At 40.3% G+C, this 19,598-nt stretch overlaps 1 protein-coding gene across 7 annotated transcripts in view; it reads right to left on the reverse strand.

Annotated features, from left to right (window-relative positions):
* Positions 1-12,798, reverse strand: part of ARID4A (AT-rich interaction domain 4A) — a 68,814-nt gene extending 56,016 nt beyond the window's left edge. For 5 of the 7 annotated variants that reach the window (XM_038405996.2, XM_038405993.2, XM_038405987.2 and 2 more), the window contains exons 1-5: positions 12,453-12,798; positions 11,032-11,104; positions 9,080-9,190; positions 6,006-6,071; positions 4,564-4,654 (exon numbers count right to left, since the gene is read on the reverse strand). In XM_038405996.2, the coding sequence (XP_038261924.1) occupies positions 4,564-4,654; positions 6,006-6,071; positions 9,080-9,190; positions 11,032-11,037 (274 nt within the window). In that variant the 5' untranslated portion in view covers positions 11,038-11,104; positions 12,453-12,798. The remainder of the gene's footprint in view (positions 1-4,563; positions 4,655-6,005; positions 6,072-9,079; positions 9,191-11,031; positions 11,105-12,452) is intronic. The other 2 variants (XM_038405988.2, XM_043516586.1) reach the window with 1 other exon arrangement.
* Between the last annotated feature and the right edge of the window lie 6,800 nt (positions 12,799-19,598).

Here is a 19,598-nt window from a genome sequence, read left to right on the forward strand (position 1 = left end):
AACAGCAATAGTTTAGTTGCTTGTCTAATGGCTGCAGTTATTGCTTCACACTAAAAGGGCTTTATCTGGTGACACAAGCCACTTCAGTACTTTACAAAAGTATACAAAAGTAGCACAAGGCATCCAGAATAAGGAACATGTACTTTTTTTTCCCACTTCCTAACCTGCTGGAACTCAGGTAACGTATCTGGGCACTAGGAAAAAGAGAGGAAGGAGAAGAAATCATCATTAGGAGCTTCATGAACAACTTATTCTGGATTTTTAACAGAATAGCACTGACTTCTAGCCTAAAAATATATACATATATGTATTGTGCATATACACACACAGCTCAGTGAATATTCCTTGAAAGAGAGCAGGACAGATATGAACTGAGCATGCATAAGAGCAAACCCTGAAGATAAGCGAATACCACAAGACAGAGTGAGTGTAAAGCGTTTCACTGAGGTCTCTGAACAAGAAATAAATTGTCTTTCATCCTAAGACACTGCTTTTAACTTGTTACTATTGTTACTATTTCAAATTTACAGAAACAAGTTTCCTCTTACAGAAAGTTTTTTTGAAATAATTTTTTAATGTTCAGGGCTAGGTCCAAAATTCATCATAATTATCTTAATGTTGCCTTTCGCAGCTGTTGCAAAACACCTACAGAACCATAGCTTATTTTTTATTATTATTGTTTCAGGGGCCTATTTCAATATTTAATATTGGAGAACACTATGGATGAAACACACCATAAAAATAAGCCTTGGTTCTAAAATGACTTGGATGAAAACAGATCTGATATGCCGAAGACTGTTTAAATCTATATCATTATCTCCTAGTGATAATACACAGCAGATACTGAGAATATAAATTCTCTTCAAAAACAGGGCAACACCCCACCAAATTTGTAATTATTTAAAATGAACTTTTTAAAAATTAAGATTAGCTGCTTGTTTTCCAAGGTACTGGAACTGCTGCCACTTCATTATGATGAGACTGAGGAGTGATAAAAGACTGGTGCGTGCAAAAGAGGTGTTTTCTAGAGCCTCTTAAACTCTTACTCCAGATCTCTTCTGTTTCTTTCTGTATCTATACTTTTGGTTAAGCAGTCCAATTCCAAAAGCATTTCCAAGCCCCAGTTTAAAATTCCAGCATCACTGTATCTCTGCTGTGCCACCATTACTAGATCATGATTTTTGATGCAGAGGTGTCTTCATGGAAGAAGCAATGAAAATAAAACTCCATTTGATCATTTTTAAACAGCCTGTTAATCAATTTAGAGCAGAGCAGTACCATTCTAATAGCTAAGAAAATTATTTCTAAAAACAAAGTGCTTTATCTTCATCGTTGCTATATCAATATTGAGGCCCTAATCAGAGATGGTGGCAACAAAGTAGCCTAGTATAGAGATTAAGGCTGGAACACAGTGAGCACTTTCAGAATGGATTGGCTCACTTTAGGACACTGGGAAAGTAATTTAGGCCTAAATTATTTCAACTGTCCATTAATTTTGTGCGTGTGTCCATCTGAACATGGGTTCAGATTTTCAAGTGTGCTGAGAACAACTAACAACCCTTAAAGACAGGCACTGGGTGTCTCAAAACATACACCTGAAAAATGACACACCAAGTTAGTGGATACTTTTGACAATTTTTGCCTTAATCCGTGTGTCTTATTAGCTGTCCTGTTCTTTTAAAAGGCGTTAATACTTACCTACCTTTGTAAGTGTTTTCAGATCACTGGAAAAATGATGCCATGTAAGAGGAAAATAAATCAGAACTGGAAAAGCATAGACAATTTCAACACAAGCTTCCCACATTGCCCTACCACTGAAACTTGACCTGGATCTGGTAGGGACTCCACAAGTAAAAGAGTTGTTCAGTCCCCAAGTCCATGCAGTTCTTGGTCTCTCTGTTTAAACAGCCAACAAGGGTGCTAAATGTTATAGCTTAATACCATTCACTAGGAAACTGAGTCTAACTCAGTGCACAGAAGTTACTCTACAGACATCATCTTTAGATCACTACTAACCCACAGTAAATTGGAACTGGTAACCTAGAGATGAAAGGTTGTATATCATTGCTATTTCCCTGAGCTACGAAGTTCCCCTATGTTTAAATGTAAACTCATTCCTTTATTAGAAATCTATACTTCACAACGTATGCACTTTGGTCAATTTTACCTCTGGTTTGCAAACTGACAAATGCATACCCTGCCAGTTATATATTATAGTTTACTTGCAAAAGTGGACTTAGAAGGTAGAAGGTAGGAGGCAGAAGGGTCAAGTTTTCCAACTTAGATTCTTCTGGGGCAAAGATGAAACAAAATAGTTACAACCCAAAATGCAGTTTTTATTAAAAATCTGAAAATAAGAGTTTAGAACAGAAATACCAACTTAGTACGTGTAACACTTTTAGTGCAACAGAGTATTTCCTTCTTCCTTCAATATTGGAAAGGAAATCTCTAAGCCAACAAAAATCCAAGTTAAAGTCAATAATGTCCTTTGCCTGCTATATTGCATCAGAGTATTGAACTAAACTGATGAGTACTCCTCTAATTCCTACAACTAAACGCCTAAATTATCACTCCTTCCCCCACAACACACACACATGCATCTGGAATTATACCAGTTTATACTACATTCCTGAAGCAGAAAATAAACAGCAGTGTAGATGGTCAACTTAAAACTAGCTAACTGGCTCAGATCCATAGGCTCACAACGATATTACCATAAAGTACTAAATCATGGACATCTAAGGCCCTATCCCGCTCCCACTAAAGTCAACATGAAAACTCCTGTATATTTCAATGAAAACCAAATCGGGCTGCTAAACCATTGCTTCTTCGTCTCCTAAGAAAATGAGTACATTAATAATTAAGATAATAGACACCTGAATGCTAGTCTGTAGAACTCTACTTTAAAATTCTTCAGTATTCTCTTAAAAGCATTTCAATAATTTCAAAAGGTAACAGACAGGGAAATAGGACCAGTGAATTTAAACATTCAAGAATTAATTTCTAAAGCAACGCATAGGAGAAACATGTATAATTTCCATTAAGTAAAGAGCTTCACCCACCCTCACAAACTCTGGAAATACAACCCTCGCTATCCCCAGTTTTTTTGTGGAAGGGAGGAACATGATAAGGGCTGGTATTTGCAAGGGTGTTTGATTTGAGTGAATATTATATTATTTGATTGGCATCTCTAGTTAGTTATTTTCTGATTTCAGAGAAACATAGTTTTTTATGTCATACTTTTAATGCTATGTCAGACACCTAGACACCAGACTATGCATTTTTATTAATAATCCAAAATAAATAAAGTTATCTCTACAATGAACCTACTTATGGCTTGACATCAATTTCATTGAATTTTCATTGTATGTGACTAGTGATGATTTTACTGGACTTATTTCCAAGGGCCATCTCAGTTATCTGTCCCTAAAATGAAAGCAAAAATCTTCTTCTACTTGTTCTTTTAAGATTTAGTTCCTTTAAAGGAAACACTATCAAAATGAAATCTAATCGTTTCAAACAAAGGAGTAAAATTATGGTTTCAAGGTACTACACTCTTCTCTATTCTCTTAAAAATGTTTTCTTCTCTGTAGTTGCAATGTGTAAAACACCCACAACCCACCACATAAACAGAGGGAAATGACTGAGTATGCAGGGGAACAACTGAAATTCTCTCTATATAAAGTCTTAAAATCACATGTAAACAAACCAGAAATATACAAAAACCAATGAGGAGTCCTTGTGGCACCTTAGAGACTAACAAATTTATTTGGGCATAAGCTTTTGTGAGTTAAAACCCTATTTGGGCATAAGCTTTTGTGGCCTAAAACCTACTTCATCTGATGAAGTGGGTTTTAGCGCACGAAAGCTTATGCCCAAATAAATCTGTTAGTCTCTAAGGTGCCACAAGGACTCCTCGTTATTTTTGCTGATATAGACTAACATGGCTACCACTCTGAAACCTGTCATCACGCAAGGCACTAGAAATATACAGAATGTTTTTTCCACTAATCTTTGTAGTAATTTATAACAACAGTAGGTAACAAAATTTTCAGACAGCATTGGGATTTAAGTATGTCCTTTCAAAATAGCAATTAAGCAATATGGGCTTCCAAGAAGTGAAACTGAATCAATATGCATCTATTTGACCAACTGAAACTTGATCATACAAGCAAGGTATCAAAATCCATAGGCTTTTCTATGGTGCTCATAATTATACTATTTGAGCACCAGACAATTAATTTATCTTTACAACACCTGTGAAGAGCTCTGTGCAAGTTTGAAAACTTCTCTCACCAACAGAAGTAGGTCCCATAAAAGATATTACCTCACCCACTGTGTCTCTTGAACACCTCTATAAAGTATGCAATGATTATTTTCTTAGTTGTAAAATGGAGATGAAACAGAGAGAGAGTTAAGTGACTTGCCAAAGGTCACACCAAAAGTATAACAGAGCCAGATCTTAAGTCCTGTCCTGTGCCTTGAATACAAAACCAGTTTAAACGAACCGAAAAAATATATATAGTGCCAACATTAAAAACCATAAGTTACATAGTTACTCACCTACAGTATACCAGCTGGCATCTGTCAATTTGTTGATAACAGCTTCTTGAAAGGATCCATCAGGCATCTTGGTTTCAACCATTGCACCAACCTGTGATATAAAATACTTAAAAATTATTATATTATATACACTTATAGTCCCAGATTCATACAGTGGAGGTAAAACATACCAATTCTTTCAGAAAGATTTGGGGGTGGGGGTTTGGCAGGTAAGAGACTCACTTAAGCTTCACTACCCGTGTGAAATGCATGCATTGGTTACATAGCCTCCAAAGTGAAAAATCATTAGTCAAATCACATTTTATTCGGACTTGGTTTTAGTTAACAGTGGGCAGTGAAATTAGCATACTAGGATCTCTACTGTGACTTTTGTATTATAACAACAAGAGGTAAGGTTATAAGTTTTTTTTAATTATAAATGTTAATAAATATCATGGCAGAGGTGCAGGAAAACAAGGATATGTCACGGAAGTTGCGGGGGGAGAACGGGGGCCTTGGACAGTGAGCCGAGCCAACCCACACTCACTCCGCAGCAATGGGTCCTATCCTATGGGGCTGGGCTCAGCTCCCCACATTGAGCATTACAAGCTGACCCACGTGGTCACAGCGCTAATCAAATGTGTCCCTCTGTCTCTATATACAGAGGGGTGGACACACTAAACCTGAGTGGTATTGTGACCACCTGGGCCAACTTGCAACATTCAAAGGGGAAAGGTGCAGCTTCTGCAGTAGTCATAGATTTTATTCAAATTTAAGATCTAAACCACTAATCCAACACTTTAACAGTATTAGTAGTGATATATGTGTCTATAATATAAGAAAATAAAGCCTTTATTATTACATACATTTACTCTTTGAACTCAAACATCAAGTAGATATGTTTCACTGTCAACTGGACAATACAACAGGGTTTCTGAATTTGGTCTAGATTTTGACAACAGAATTTACCAGTACCTTTGAGGTAGCAGAAGAGGCAGTAAGGACAAGGGAAAGGCAAAAACCCCAGGCAAATAAATAAATATTAAAACTCCAAGCAAACAAATAAATATTAGTCACCTGTTCTAATAGCTCCTGAGCAAACTGAATATATATCTGTTTTGCACATAGCAATCTTGTTTACTTCTGTCTAATGTCTGTAGTTTGCTTGACATAGTTGACCTTCCCCAATTTATGTCTAACATATTTACAAAAATAGTCTTGCCTACAATAACATTTCCATACGAAACTGTCAAAGGCAGTCAGAGGCATATGGATAAACATCTTTTATAAACTAAAATATTAGCTAATAAGGATAATTACTCATTGAGGGTCTGATCCAAAGCCCATGGAAGTTTTTCCATGGAAGTCAACAGACTATGGATTAGATGGTCAATGTCTAAAGTGTCTAAATGTAAAATAATTATAATTTAATTGTACATTTGAAAAACATGCAGCATACATACTCTTAAAGGTCCTTTTACTTGGTCGTCTTGCACTAACTGAGCTGAGTTATCCTGTTTCAGGATCACCTGAAAAATATTTTATAAACGGATATATACGTTTTACTTTCATACTACCAAAAAGCATGCACAACAATCCTTATGACAACGTCTAAAAAGTTAGAAAATACAACCCTTATCTATCAAAGTTGGTAACATTATTTAGCACAAACAATACAACATTGTTTGAATTTACAAGGACCCCAGGTGCCATCTGAATTACCAAGTAAATACCATGCATTCAATAACTACTAACTGATTCATCAAGTTGAGTAAGAGGATCTCTCACCTAAATCGAATCTCGGACATACCAAGAAAAAAAATGTACAATTTTTTATACAATTATGAGGTTGGACAATAACACAATCCTGGCTTTCCCTGCAGTGGGTCACTGGGCTAGAGGCTTAAGAGTTATACTTCTCTCATCTGTAGCATTCACTATTAACAAAGCCCCCATTTTCCCAGGGGAGAGAATTTCCTGCAGAATCCACACTTTGCTGCAGAATTATGATCCAGAACCTAAGGGCTTCTATACATGGTAACAGGAATCAAAATAACTGAAATCAGTTGTAATTCACACCTTTAGTTATTTTGGTATAAATCAGTATGTGGCCATTCTTTAGAGTGCCCACACAAACTTGCACACTAAAGTTGTGAATTTAAACCAATTAAGTTTTTTTAATTCCAGTTACTGGGTACACAAGCCCTAAGTTTTCCTTCCACAAAAATTATGCTTTCAGCTCTCATGGTTGTAAGGACAATCTTAAAAATATGTAGAATCCTGTGTGGATACAAAATTTGTATCTGCATCCAATCTGCAAAAATGATCCCTGCATATAAAGCAGATATCCGCAGATTTCCAAGGTTCTAGATACAAAATTTGCATCTATTTTCGATCTGCAATCCACAAAAATGGTCTATGGATTTGCAGAGCTCTAAAAATGTGGATTGATGTTTGCCACTTCCTGCAGAGAGACTGCAAACAGGTACTTAAAGAGATGTAAACTCGGTCATTCATTTCCACAGGCTGTTAACTTTGAAACTTAAAGATGAACATAAGATGTCAACATTGTTAATTATTTTACCGCTGATCATTTTAACAGAAACATGTAGCTAATGTATTTTTCCTACAATTAGAAAATGCTTCCCACATCTTTGCAGTGGCCAAGAGTCAAAACTACTCCCTTTGGATTTACCAAAATCTCCAAGTTCCTCCCAAAAAAACTTATACAATGTAAAAAGAAAAGGAGTACTTGTGGCACCTTAGAGACTAACAAATTTATTTGAGCATAAGCTTTCGTGAGCTACAGCTCACTTCATCGGATGCATTCAGATGAATGAATCCAATGAAGTGAGCTGTAGCTCACAAAAGCTTATGCCCAAATAAATCTGTTAGTCTCTAAGGTGCCATAAATACTCCTTTTCTTTTTTGCGAATACAGACTAACATGGCTACTACTCTGAAACCTGTCATTATACAATATAAGTTATTCTTTGTCAATATAAAAATCTATGGCACACTAAAACATGAACACGAGGACATAAAATAAACTACAGTTAATATTAAAAGTGACACAGGAGCTACTGTACACATTGTATTATTCATTTTCTTATTTAAGGTGTAGCAGGCAGACCCATGTGCTTGTGAAAAGCCCTACTGAATTCAATGGACTTGGAATAGGCACAAGGTGTGGCCACGTGCACCTAACTGCAAGATCAGGCTTAACTAATTCAAAAAGTCAAAATTTTAAAATTTAAATGAGATAGTGGCAGGATTTCCAGTCTGTCACAGCAATGTCAGAGATCCCAGGAACCGTACAGTGGAGTACACAGGGCCCTAACTATGATCCAGGGAGAAAAAACTCACATCTCAAAATAATCTAAATAGTTTGTGGACCAGTGCAGATCAAAAAAGTGGAATCCATTGCTTTCCACAACAATGCCCTCATTCAAAGAGATTTTAAAAAGCGCCACCAAAATCCCATAATTTGCTTATTGGTGACAAGGGAAGAAGAGATTTGTTTTGAAATTCAGAGAAGGTACTTTGACATAAAGTGATGAGGTCCTATAAGCATCCAGACAGATAGATCAAATAGGACAACAAAAGTACAAAACCACATAGAAACTAAGATGTGTACCAAAAAAGAACTGATTTCATCTAATTTTTTTGGCACTGTAATAGCTCATATATAGTCTCCTGAATGCTAGGCTAGAAGGTAGAAAGTATGAACAAAGTGCAAAGTAAATTTTTGGATCTACTCTGCATGCTGTATAAACATGTATGTTTGGATGGTTTCATTGTTGATCTCCATCTTTTATAAAAGAGTGTGTTTTTAAAAAAAAAAAAAAAAAAAAAAAAAAAAGAAAAGAAAAGCAATTTAAAAGGAATGCCAAAACAAAAAAAATGTTTCCTCCTGTATCAATGTACACTAAGTTTTAGCACAATCCTTGCCTTGGAAAGACATTGCACAGAAATTTCATACAGCTAGAGCTTGTTGCTTCAAAACTGTTTTAAAACATTTGTTTACATTTAACAGACATCTCATGGACAATTCTGAAAAACCGTTCAATAGAAATAATTTTTATCTCCTCTTTGTTTCCTAGCTATAAAAGACTGAGGATGTCTTCATGATATAGAATCTTTGCTTCTGAAGAATCTTTGCTCCTGGTTCTTGTTGCTCCCCTAAAGCCATAATCCTCTGTTTATGGCATCAACATTGATTACTGTGGAACTGATGTAGTCACAAACAGAAGGTTGTAACTGCAAATGAGAAATAAAGTAGCAAGAGCAGATAAACTTATTTTAAGGACTATTTTTATGCTAGTACCCTTGGGAAAAAAATTTAGATATGACAAACATAATTGCACCAATATAGAATTACTTTAAAAAAAAAAAATCTTTCCAAGAAATGTTTACAGCTTGGTATAACCATACGCTAATTTTAAGGCGTATGATTTTCCTTGACAACCCTTTTAATATATTTTCTTAAAAAAAAAAAAAAAAAAGGAATGCAATAGCACTAATGTCATAAACCCTACCTTGACTTTCACCAGTCGTTTCACTGTCTTAATTTTTGCCTCACAAAAGGCACCACGGTACTTGGCACTGACATCAGTTCCCACTGTCAGGTAGGCAGGCTCATCTGCTGCCTAATAAAGGAGAATAAATTGGAACATGATTTAGTCTTATATTTTACAAAAGTGTATTTTGTTAAAATAAAATAATAACTATCTTTACAGTTGCATCATCATATATTCAAATATACACCCAAACTTTTAGTCCTACTGACCATTTCTTAATCAGGTCATAAATGATGATTTATGTTGCTTCCCAATATTGCAGACAGCCTAATTTTTCTTTACACTAAGATCTGATGTACGCTAAACAGTGGCTCTTGATTTTGCTCCAATTAAATCCGTAGAGCATGCCAAGTGTTTACTTTTCCCCTCCAGATATACACATTTTTACCAAGGTGCTATGCATAACATTTTAACCATATTTAAAGTTTCATTGCACAGAAATGCTTTCTAAGCAAAGCATACAACTTCAATCAAACAGACAATGTAAGAACAATGAGTGGTACAGATTTTTCCTATGTAATTATTTTCATGTCCCCATTTTGCAAGAATGTACTAATAGACATTTAAGTGCAGAAATACAATTTAAAATAGCAATTTTTTTTTTAAAAAAAAAAAGAAACTTAAGTAACTGATGAAAAATGAGTAAGAATGAACCAGTGGTTATGGTTTGTAGCACTACTTTGCAGCATACATAAATCATTATGATCCAAAGAAATAAATCAGTTTTGCCAGTAAATTTTAGCATATTGGGCCGGCTAAAAACTTTACATCATTCTGAGTTTACAGATACATTTTTTGCTCCAGGAATCTTGACCCCCTGCCCCCCCCTGAATTTTATCAGTCTGACTGTTGTCTCAGAAATAGCAGTTCAATAATCTCAAAGAGAACTGAAGCATATGCTTACAAATGGAGGGAGAAAGATAAAGATAATTTCAATACATTGCTATAAACAAAACAATACGAAAGTGATATTTCATTTTGAATGGAGCTGCATCTTAGACAATTGCAATTTCAAAATTTATACAATAACCATAACCTTTATGTACTTAAAAAAAAATCTTAGATTTCTGTTGTTTCAATGAAGAAAAAAAAAGTGTTCTATGGTGTTGTCAACAGCAGATTTTCTGAAGGAAAAACAGCAAAAGAGCCACAGAAAAGTTTGCTGTAACCTTTCAAACAAGTATATTAAATGTTATTTTTCTCCCTTGAAAGGTCTTTGTTAAGATTTATTTTTCCTCAAAAACGTGTGCAAGTTTACCACTTTCAAGAACATTTGTGTGTACCTGGGAATTATTATTTTACGTTTTATTTTCTTTATTTGACTTTTACAATGATCAATAAACTTATGCTAAATTACTATATTACTAATTAAGTACTAATTACTATATTACTATTATTAAGTTACTATATACATAAAAAAACAAGCTACAGTAAAATAGGAAATGAATACATGCAATGAAATATTTTCTGTTGATAACGAACATAAATAATGAACTATTTTTGCTTGTCTCTGCATCTAAGAAGTGTTTCCCTCCGTGTTACTTATCCTGCAATTGTTAAACCTTTGCTCTCAAAAAACTGAAACTGCTAAGGAAGGACAAAAGCTGTGGTTCTGCAAACACAGGAAGCATTTAAAGATAGTACTCCAAATGACAACAAGTCAAAGGCATCCTATGTTTCCAAAGTGTTGTTACTGCATAGGTGAGGGATTGGGATGAGCTGCCCTTCAGTGAGAGAGAAGAAAGGGGATTTCATTCCATTCAACATGTGCCGATTTCCACAGCCAACTTCATTCTGCTGTTGTTCAAATACGTTGATTAAAAATGAAACCAATAAGGTGACTGGTGCAGGGAGAAGAGAAAGCATAAATGCTTCCCCTACTCCTCTTCTCGGGACCTGGACAAACTTACCTTCATCTTTGAAGGTTATTTGAGGGATTCCAGCTCAAAGATTTCTCTTGAACCCAGTTACACAGAAAAAAAGCTAGAAAACAAGAGAAGGAAGATGATCAGACACACATCTGCATGCATGTGGATTTATTAAAAGGAAACATCTTGATCTTGGGAGAACATAATTCAGCTATTAGCCTTTGGCAGATTATTAAACACACCCCTCCTCGCTGTTTACACACATCCCTCCACCCTCCGAGCACACCCACCCCTTACATCCCTAAAGCATTCCCTCCACAGGAAGCCTCCGAGCCCCACTTGCTGCCCTGCGTGTGCAGCTGGAGGGGACAGCGAGAAGTGCTGAAAAGGGGTCCTTGCTGGGGACAAATGGGCCCTTGAAGATCTGGGCAAGAAGCCGCTACTACCTCCTTCCCGCTTTGGCTGCCTCCTGCTCTTCCTCAGCCCCTCCGTGTGTCAGGTCGCCATTGCTCCCTCTGCCTTTGCACCATGTCAGGCAAGAAGAGGCTCCACACACACAACGCAGGCAAAAATACTACTACTACTACTAATAAGCTGGTGGCAGCCCAGCTGCTGGGACAAGGGCAGCTCTTGCGCAGGAGAGATCAGGCCCCCAGCCGCCCCCTTCCCTTCTCAACTTTCTCAAGCACAAGAAGAGAGATTACTTGGGAAGGACCCTCCCCTCTCCCCCAGAAGGCTTTAGACTGGGACGCAGAGAGGAGTTAGACCAAGGGTTCCCCACACCCCAACTAGCCTCCAGCCCCCCAACGCCTCCCCACCTCAAATACCTTCCAACCCCCCCCCCCAACGCTTCCCCACCCCCCTCCCTCCTCAAATACCCTTCAGCCCCCCAACGCACACAACCCAAACCCCACCGCTGCCAGGGGGTGGCCCCCTCAGCAGCAGCCCGCTCCCCAGCGGGGGGGAGGAAGGGGACATTGGCCCACCGAGAGGGGATGGGAAGCGAGGTCCCCGTGCCCCCTGAAGCTGAGCAAGGAAGAGCTGAGTGGAGACGCGGGAGGGGGGCGGGCAAGGGAAACCTGCCGACTCCCCCCACCCCCGAGAGGGCTGACGGGGGCGTTCCCCTACCCGGGGCAGGCAGATAAGCCGTCCCCGTCCTCCCTGCCGCGAAGGAGGGTCCCCAATCAGAGAAGGGAGGGGAAGAAGCGCCGGTCACCGCGCTGGGATGGGAGGGGGTGGAGTTCGGCGGGCGAAAGGAGTCCGAGTCCCCCGCTGACGGGAGCCGAACGGGGGAAGAGCGGGGGGAGGGGGAGGGGGGGGGGTCCTGCCTCCTCCGTGGCTGGGTGGGGGAGCCCCGATCCCCCGATCGAGGGGTTTCGGGGACCCCGATCCCCCTTCCCCCGGGACGGCAGCGGAGTTGCGGCTGCTGAGCCGCTCGCTGCCCTCCTGCTCCGTCCCCCTACCTTTAAACTCAGAGCCAAGTAGGGATCTGCTGCGAGCCCGGCCCGGCCCCCAGCCCCGCTCACGGCAGGCGCCTCAGAGACGGCGGCGGCGGCGGCTGGGCTCCGCTCCACCCCCTTCCAGCCCGGACTCGTACCGAATCACCAGCGATCGGCCAAATAACAAGCTGTTGAGCAGTATCTGTCTTGCTCGAACTCCCATTGGCCCTTCGTGACGCCCAGGGGGCTCTGCCCAGCCCGGATTGGGCGCCGCGCACAGCCCCCTCCCATTGGTCACAGGGAACCAGTGGGAGCGGATTGGTCAACAGACGACGCAGGTAAAACAATGAGGACTTTTGATTGGTGAATGGGTGGCGCTCGAGTCGATTGGACATTTCTGAAGTGAAGTAATCGTTCACCTCACGCTGACTGGTATGAACTCGATCGGGATGTAGCTTTGCGCGTGACGATTGGCAAGCACGGAGGTCAGGAAGAGCAGCGGGGCGATGTGATTGGTGCGGACTGTGTCATAAAAATGCAGCGGGGGCGGAGCCAGAGGCCCTGCAGCAGCGGCGGCGGCAGCATAGCTCCGCACAGAGCATGCGCCGCGATGAGCCTCCCGGTCGCCATTTTATACGCGGCTCTTTCCCATTTTAGGCGGGGAGGAAGGGAACGGGAGTGGTCTCTGCCTCCTCTCGGGCTAGGGGATGGGCTGCGAGGGACTTCCTCCTTCCGGCTGAAGACTCCGTCTTCTCTCTTGTCCGGAGGCGATGGTGGCTGTAGCGAGCGGGTAGCGTTTCCCTCCCTTAGCGCGGTGATGGCGCAGCAGCCGGGGGGGAGGGGGAAGCTCGGCGAGGCCGGACCCGGAAGTGAAGGGACCTCTGAGGAGCCGCTCACCTAGCCCATGGCGGCGGCGGCGGCGGCGGAGGAGGAGGAGCTCCGTGAGGAGGGGGAGGTGGCGGCAGCGCTAGCAGCAGCAGCCCGCGCTGATGTCTGGGCCACGGGAGGCGGCCGGGTACGGCAGAGTAAGTCGGTCGGCGCAGCCCCGTGGGGGGATTGAACCCGCAGCCCCGGTGGTAAGCGTGGCCTGTCCGGCGGTGAGCCCCGTGCGGGCGCCTCCTGGAGCTTGCTGGCAGCCAGTGCCGGTGCAGCTATAGGCGAGGTTCGAGCTGCCCCGTCCCGGAGCGTGTTGGCGCTGAAGCCTGCCCATCGCCACGTCGGAGGCGGTGTTAGCTCGGTCGCTCCAGGAGAAATGTGCAGAGGCTCCGGGGCTGTGGGTAGAGGTCTGGGGAGCTGCCTGTCCCGCGGGCATTGCGGTGCTTTGGTAACTCGCCGGCTGCTGCTTTCAGAAGAGCAGGGTTGTTGCACGCGTTGCTCTTGGACCACCGCACGGGACGTGAGGTGGCAGCTTGCTCCCGGGTTAAGCGCGTGCTGTATCTCCACTAGTCTAGTCCTACTCATGGTGCGCAGGATGGAGCCGGGCCGGGAGGATACGCGTATCTTGCCTCCCACGCAGTTTTTCACGTGGCTTTAGTGCTTGTGACCAGTTCAGAGGCTACAGCGGTGGAGACTGAGGGCATGTCTACACTGGCAATTTACAGCACTGCAATTTTCTCGCTTGGGGATGTGAAAAAAGACAGCCCCCCTCCCCCCCCCAGTGCAGCAAGTTTCAGCGCTGTTCAGCACCCGTGTAGATCGTGAACCAGCGCTGGGATACACACCCCTCATGGAGGTGGGGGTTTTTTTAGAGCGCTGTGTGAAAGGGGTCACCAGTACAAAAGTTTGAGAACCCCTGGTTTAGCTGTTGAGTACCCCTCAGATGGCAATGACTTCTTTGTTTATTAGCGTTTGCTAGATTTGGACATTCTAATTGGAAGTGAAAAATTCTCCTTATACCCTTAGGCCAAGGTCTGTGGAGTGGATGGCTAAGTCTTAAACTGATTATTTGGAACACTTTTTTCTCTTGTAGAAATTAAAGCATTACAATTGTTTTGGCTTTTTTTTTTAACTAGGGGTTCACTAAGGCTTGGTCTATACTAGGAAATTAGGTCCATATAACTGTTGCTCAGGGGTGTGAAAAATCCACCTCCCTGAGCGATGTAGATAAACCGCCCCAATCCCCTGGTGTAGACTTGGGAGAATTCTCTTATCAGCCTAACTACTGCCTCTTGAAGTAGATTATCTATGCTGATGAATGTTTCCCTTTGACATAGGTAGGACTTCACTGAAGTGCTACAATAGTGCAGCTGCAACAGTGAAGTTGCAGCATTTTAAGTGTAGACAAACCTTTAATCATCAGTTGACTTTATATATGTCTCTGCACTTGTGCAGTTGCAGGCACCATCATTGTCAAAATTGGTGGTAAAGTTAGTCATGCAAAATAATCACGTAGTGAAACGTGTGGGGAGGGGAAAGGAATTGTATCTTGTAAAGACTGTGGAAATGGCCGCACAGGTCAAAAGTGGATCACATCCTCATGCCCACTTCTCTTCTTGGGACCAAACATACGTGCAAAGGGATACAGTAGAACTTAAGAGTTACAAACTGACCCACCCAGTCAACTATACCTCATTTTGAACTGAAAGTACACAATCAGGCAGCAGGAGAGACCAAAAAAAAGCGGGTTTCAGAGTAGCAGCCGTGTTAGTCTGTATTCGCAAAAAGAAAAGGAGTACTTGTGGCACCTTAGAGACTAACAAATTTATTAGAGCATAAGCTTTCGTGAGCTCCGATGAAGTGAGCTGTAGCTCACGAAAGCTTATGCTCTAATAAATTTGTTAGTCTTTAAGATGCCACAAGTACTCCTTTTCTTAGAATGACTTAATATCTAATAACCAGCTTCCAAGTCTGTTCTAGTTCCAGAGTTTGGTTTTTATTAGATCTGAAGCTTTAGAAAGAAAGTGGCAAACTCTGACAACGGAAAAGTTTACGAATTAGGCAGTATTGCATAGTATGGATCTGCTTTAGGTACTTTATTAGAAATAGCATGTTGGAGATGTTTGGAGTCAGCTGTTCAAAGACTTAACTGTACCGGCAAAAAGTTCCGAACATAGTTCTGCTAGCTGGAGTTGAGTTGTGACTTTTTTTTTTTTTAAGATTTTTGTTGTTGTTAACTGGTAACATGTTTACAATACATGACAGAAGCATGGAGTTTGAGAGGAATTTTTTTGGTTTAGATTGTTGGGGTTTTATGCTAGTTAAGCAATGTAGTGAAAAGCATTGGCAACTTATTCATGCATAATATCCTTAGTTCTGTTTCATAAAATATTCAGATTCTTCATTGGATAAACTGAGGGGATTGTATTGCTAAGAATACAAGATCAGTTATTCTAGTAACTAAAAAATGTATGACTTGAAGATTGGTCCTTTTAACCTATGTATCTTTTGTTTGGAACGTGTTGCCCAAGTCATGATTTAGATTGTAAGCTTTTTGGAGCAGGGTTTGTGCTTTTGTAAAGCACTTAGTACACCAGTACTCAATAAATATTGGCTAAATACAAAACTAATAAGCCTTGTTTCTAATTTCTAGCAGATGCCCAAATGCTAGCTACATGCTGATATCACCATTGGTATCTGAGACTACCATGTTTCAGAGTAGCAGCCGTGTTAGTCTGCATTCGCAAAAAGAAAAGGAGTACTTGTGGCACCTTAGAGACTAACACATTTATTTGAGCATAAGCTTTCGTGAGCTACAGCTCACTTCATCGGATGCATTTGGTGGAAAATATAGTGGGGAGATTTATATATACACACACAGAACATGAATGTTTAGGAAGTTCTTGATGCATTGGTCATCTAATGGAATAAAATGATTTCTGTAGAGGGTCTACTTATATTATGATTACAATAAAAGTTGCTGAACAGTCTGAGGTAATCGGACCACCTAATTGAACATTCTGACACTACTTAAAAATGACATCTAATACAATGGAATGAAGATTTTTCACTGAGGAGGGGGAAGCTTTCATTTTAGTTTTAAAATATGAATTTCACAGCTTCACTGCAACAAGAATGGTATTGCGTATGTTGAAATTCTGAGGTTTTCCCAATTCATTGTAATGTAAATAGTTCCCAGTCAACTTACACTGTAGAAATCAGTTCATCCCATTTTGTTTCTGTCTTGTTACTAGGATATCCTATATGGAAACAAAACTTTTTAGCAGTCTGCTGCTTATTTTATCTAATGGCATAATCCTTTGACATAACTGCCCCTCTGAGTCATTTGGCATGCACAGCATTAGCAACCTTTTGGGAATAGGGGCAGGAGCAAACCGAAAATTTAGACACACAAGGGGAATTAAAAATTAAACTATTAATAGGGATCTTTTACATGGAAAAATCTTTGCATTGGTTCTAAGATTGTATGTACTTTCATACATATTGCATCTGTGTGAAAATTGGATATACACAGAAATTTGGTGTCTGTAGGCCTTTGCACAGATCATTTTGATCCTTAAACAATGTGACATGAAACTTCTTGTATTTCAATATGTAATCTTATTGATATAGATGTCAGTTATGAAGACAGTTTATCAAATATGTAAGCCTTGATCCTGAGTGATGGGGTACACTTTATAAGTACACCGGGGGAGGGGGATATGATAAGTTCTCTAATGACCATATCTAAACTGAAAACCTTATAGATATTATGCTGATAATTTCAAGCATCTGGCACTCTGTCCAGGGAAACTAGCAAGACAGAAAGGGAAGTCGATTCTCCATTTCATAATGCTCCTTATAAGAGCATAAATAGCAACCAAACACAAATTGTTAAAAGGAAAGATCTTTACTTCATTTTGCTCCCCTGGGTAGTAAAGGTCAGATGAGCATGTGTTAATTAGTTTGAATTATTCAAATTGATCAATGCATTACTTCTGACATAGATTCATAGATACTAAGGTCAGAAGGGACCATTCTGATCATCTAGTCCGACCTCCTGCACAGCGCAGGCCACAGAATCTCGACATATTCCACTTGTGTTCAGAACTAAAAACTCCAGATATATATGCAGTTCATGTAAACATGGTAGTCAAAATAGCTTTGTGAATACCAAAACTTTGTGTCCCTGCCAGTTTCTGAACACTTACATGAAATAGATGTAGAGAGGGGTACTGTTTTCATCCAAGAGTGTTTGAAAAAGAGCCTGTGTTGAGTGTGACCTCTTAATGATGCTTTTATTCCTACCCTTCCTTCATGTCTGCTACCTCATCTGAACTTCTTCCCACATTCACTATCCTATCTGTAACCAGGGAAGTGCATTGCATTGTGTGGCAAGCATGCGTTCTAGTGGAGCCTGAATACCTACCTCCTTTGAGTCGCAGGACATCTGTGTCACTGGAATTGGCACCTTCCTACAAAACATGAGCATGAATTAAGCTGTTCGTAAGCCATAAAGCTTTATTTTGTATCGCACATGATTGTGAGCTGTGTGAGAAGGTCTTTCTAGATAAAAAGGAAACATTTTTCGGTGTTTGAAAATATAGATGTCCTGTGAATACAAGTCCATTGCAGGGGGGGAAAATCAGTAAAAGTAGCTGCATTACTAAATGAGAAGGGTTAAAATAGTTTGTCAAAACAGTATTTTCCATTACTGTTAACCACAACTAGTAAGTTCCTCTTCTTGATGCTTTCCAGTGATGATGAATGCATAACACTGGTTTTCCCCAAAAGTTCACAACCTATTCCCTGTCTTTTGTAAACATATTCAAAATAATGGATTTTGTTGGAATTGCTGGGGAAGCTGCAATAAGTTGCCCCCATATAAGAGGCGTGAATCACCATTTTTATGTCCCCCTGAAGTTAGAGGTGGTCTTTTGGGTCAGTATTACTGGTATTTAGTTGGCAGCAGTGTGGTACCTCTTCTAGCTATATTGAAATATAGCCTTGTGTGTTAATGCAACATTAGAAACTTTACTACTCTGTTGCAAAGCCACTGAGGAAAATTCAATTGCAATTCTTAGGCAGTAACATTGACGTCACAGATACTGCTGCAGATTCCTCTGAATTTTGTGAGACTACCAATCAATTTTTCCACTGTCAGCAGCTCTTCCAGCAGGTCCAGTGATCTCGGGGAAAATTAAAATCTCCTCATTACTGAGTAACTCTAGTCTTGTCTCAGTTCTGCTTTGTGGCTGCAATTCTTTTAGATAGACTTCCTGATCATAGAATGTATGCATGGTTCAGCAATGTGTCAGTTTACCTGCGTGTGTTGGTAGCAGCTGTTGAGAGGGAAGCCTTGTGCCAAAACAAGGTTTTAATCCTGACTGGCTTGTTCAATGCTACTTCCAATGAAGTGAGCTGTAGCTCACGAAAGCTTATGCTCAAATAAATTTGTTAGTCTCTAAGGTGCCACAAGTACTCCTTTTCTTGTTTGCAAATACAGACTAACACGGCTGCTACTCTGAAACTTCCTTTTTAGTTTCAGACCAACCTGATTGCTCTCCATGTCTTCTTCTTTTTGACTCCCATAGCATAGTGACTCTAAATCTAAACATTGGATATTCTTCTCTGATGCTTTAGGACAAAAGCTTGGTAATCTGCATGTTATAGGACAAAATATAAGAACATAATTGTAAGTAAGACTTCTTATTTTTGCCTGCCATTTTTTCTCATTGTGATAATTGTAATCCAGTTGCATAGAATGCTAACTAAAGAGGCTAGAGCGTTGAAGCAAAGGTTTACTTTAGGTCTGTCTTTAAAACCAATTTTACATACTACTGACAGTGGATTATTCAATAAGATATCTTGATACAGACGTCAGTTTCTATAGCATTTCACTTGGGGAAACACAAACAATGTAATTGTTCTGATTTGTAACGAGAAATCCATTTAATGTTCTAAATTTTTTAGTGAAGGTGGAATTAGAGAAATCGCTATCTTAATTTGTAATAGCCTCTCTATAGTCACTGCTTGAGAAGTAATGACTGACTAAATGTGCAGAGAATTGACTCTTGCCTTCATTTAGTGTACTGGTGTAGCGCAATGGAGAACTAAACTGGAGACAGAGATCTAAGTAACAGCTCTGCAGGCTGAATCTCATTGTTTTAAAATATCTGTCTAGCCTTTACGGTAGGGATGAGAGCCTTTAGTTTTTGTCACATTTCACTTACCTCCGGACAGTTACTCTCTCACCATTTTTAAGACTAGGGCAAAGAATTGAGAAATCAAATT

Source organism: Dermochelys coriacea, chromosome 6 (assembly GCF_009764565.3).
Source record: "Dermochelys coriacea isolate rDerCor1 chromosome 6, rDerCor1.pri.v4, whole genome shotgun sequence".
In the NCBI taxonomy this organism is placed as follows: domain Eukaryota; kingdom Metazoa; phylum Chordata; order Testudines; family Dermochelyidae; genus Dermochelys; species Dermochelys coriacea.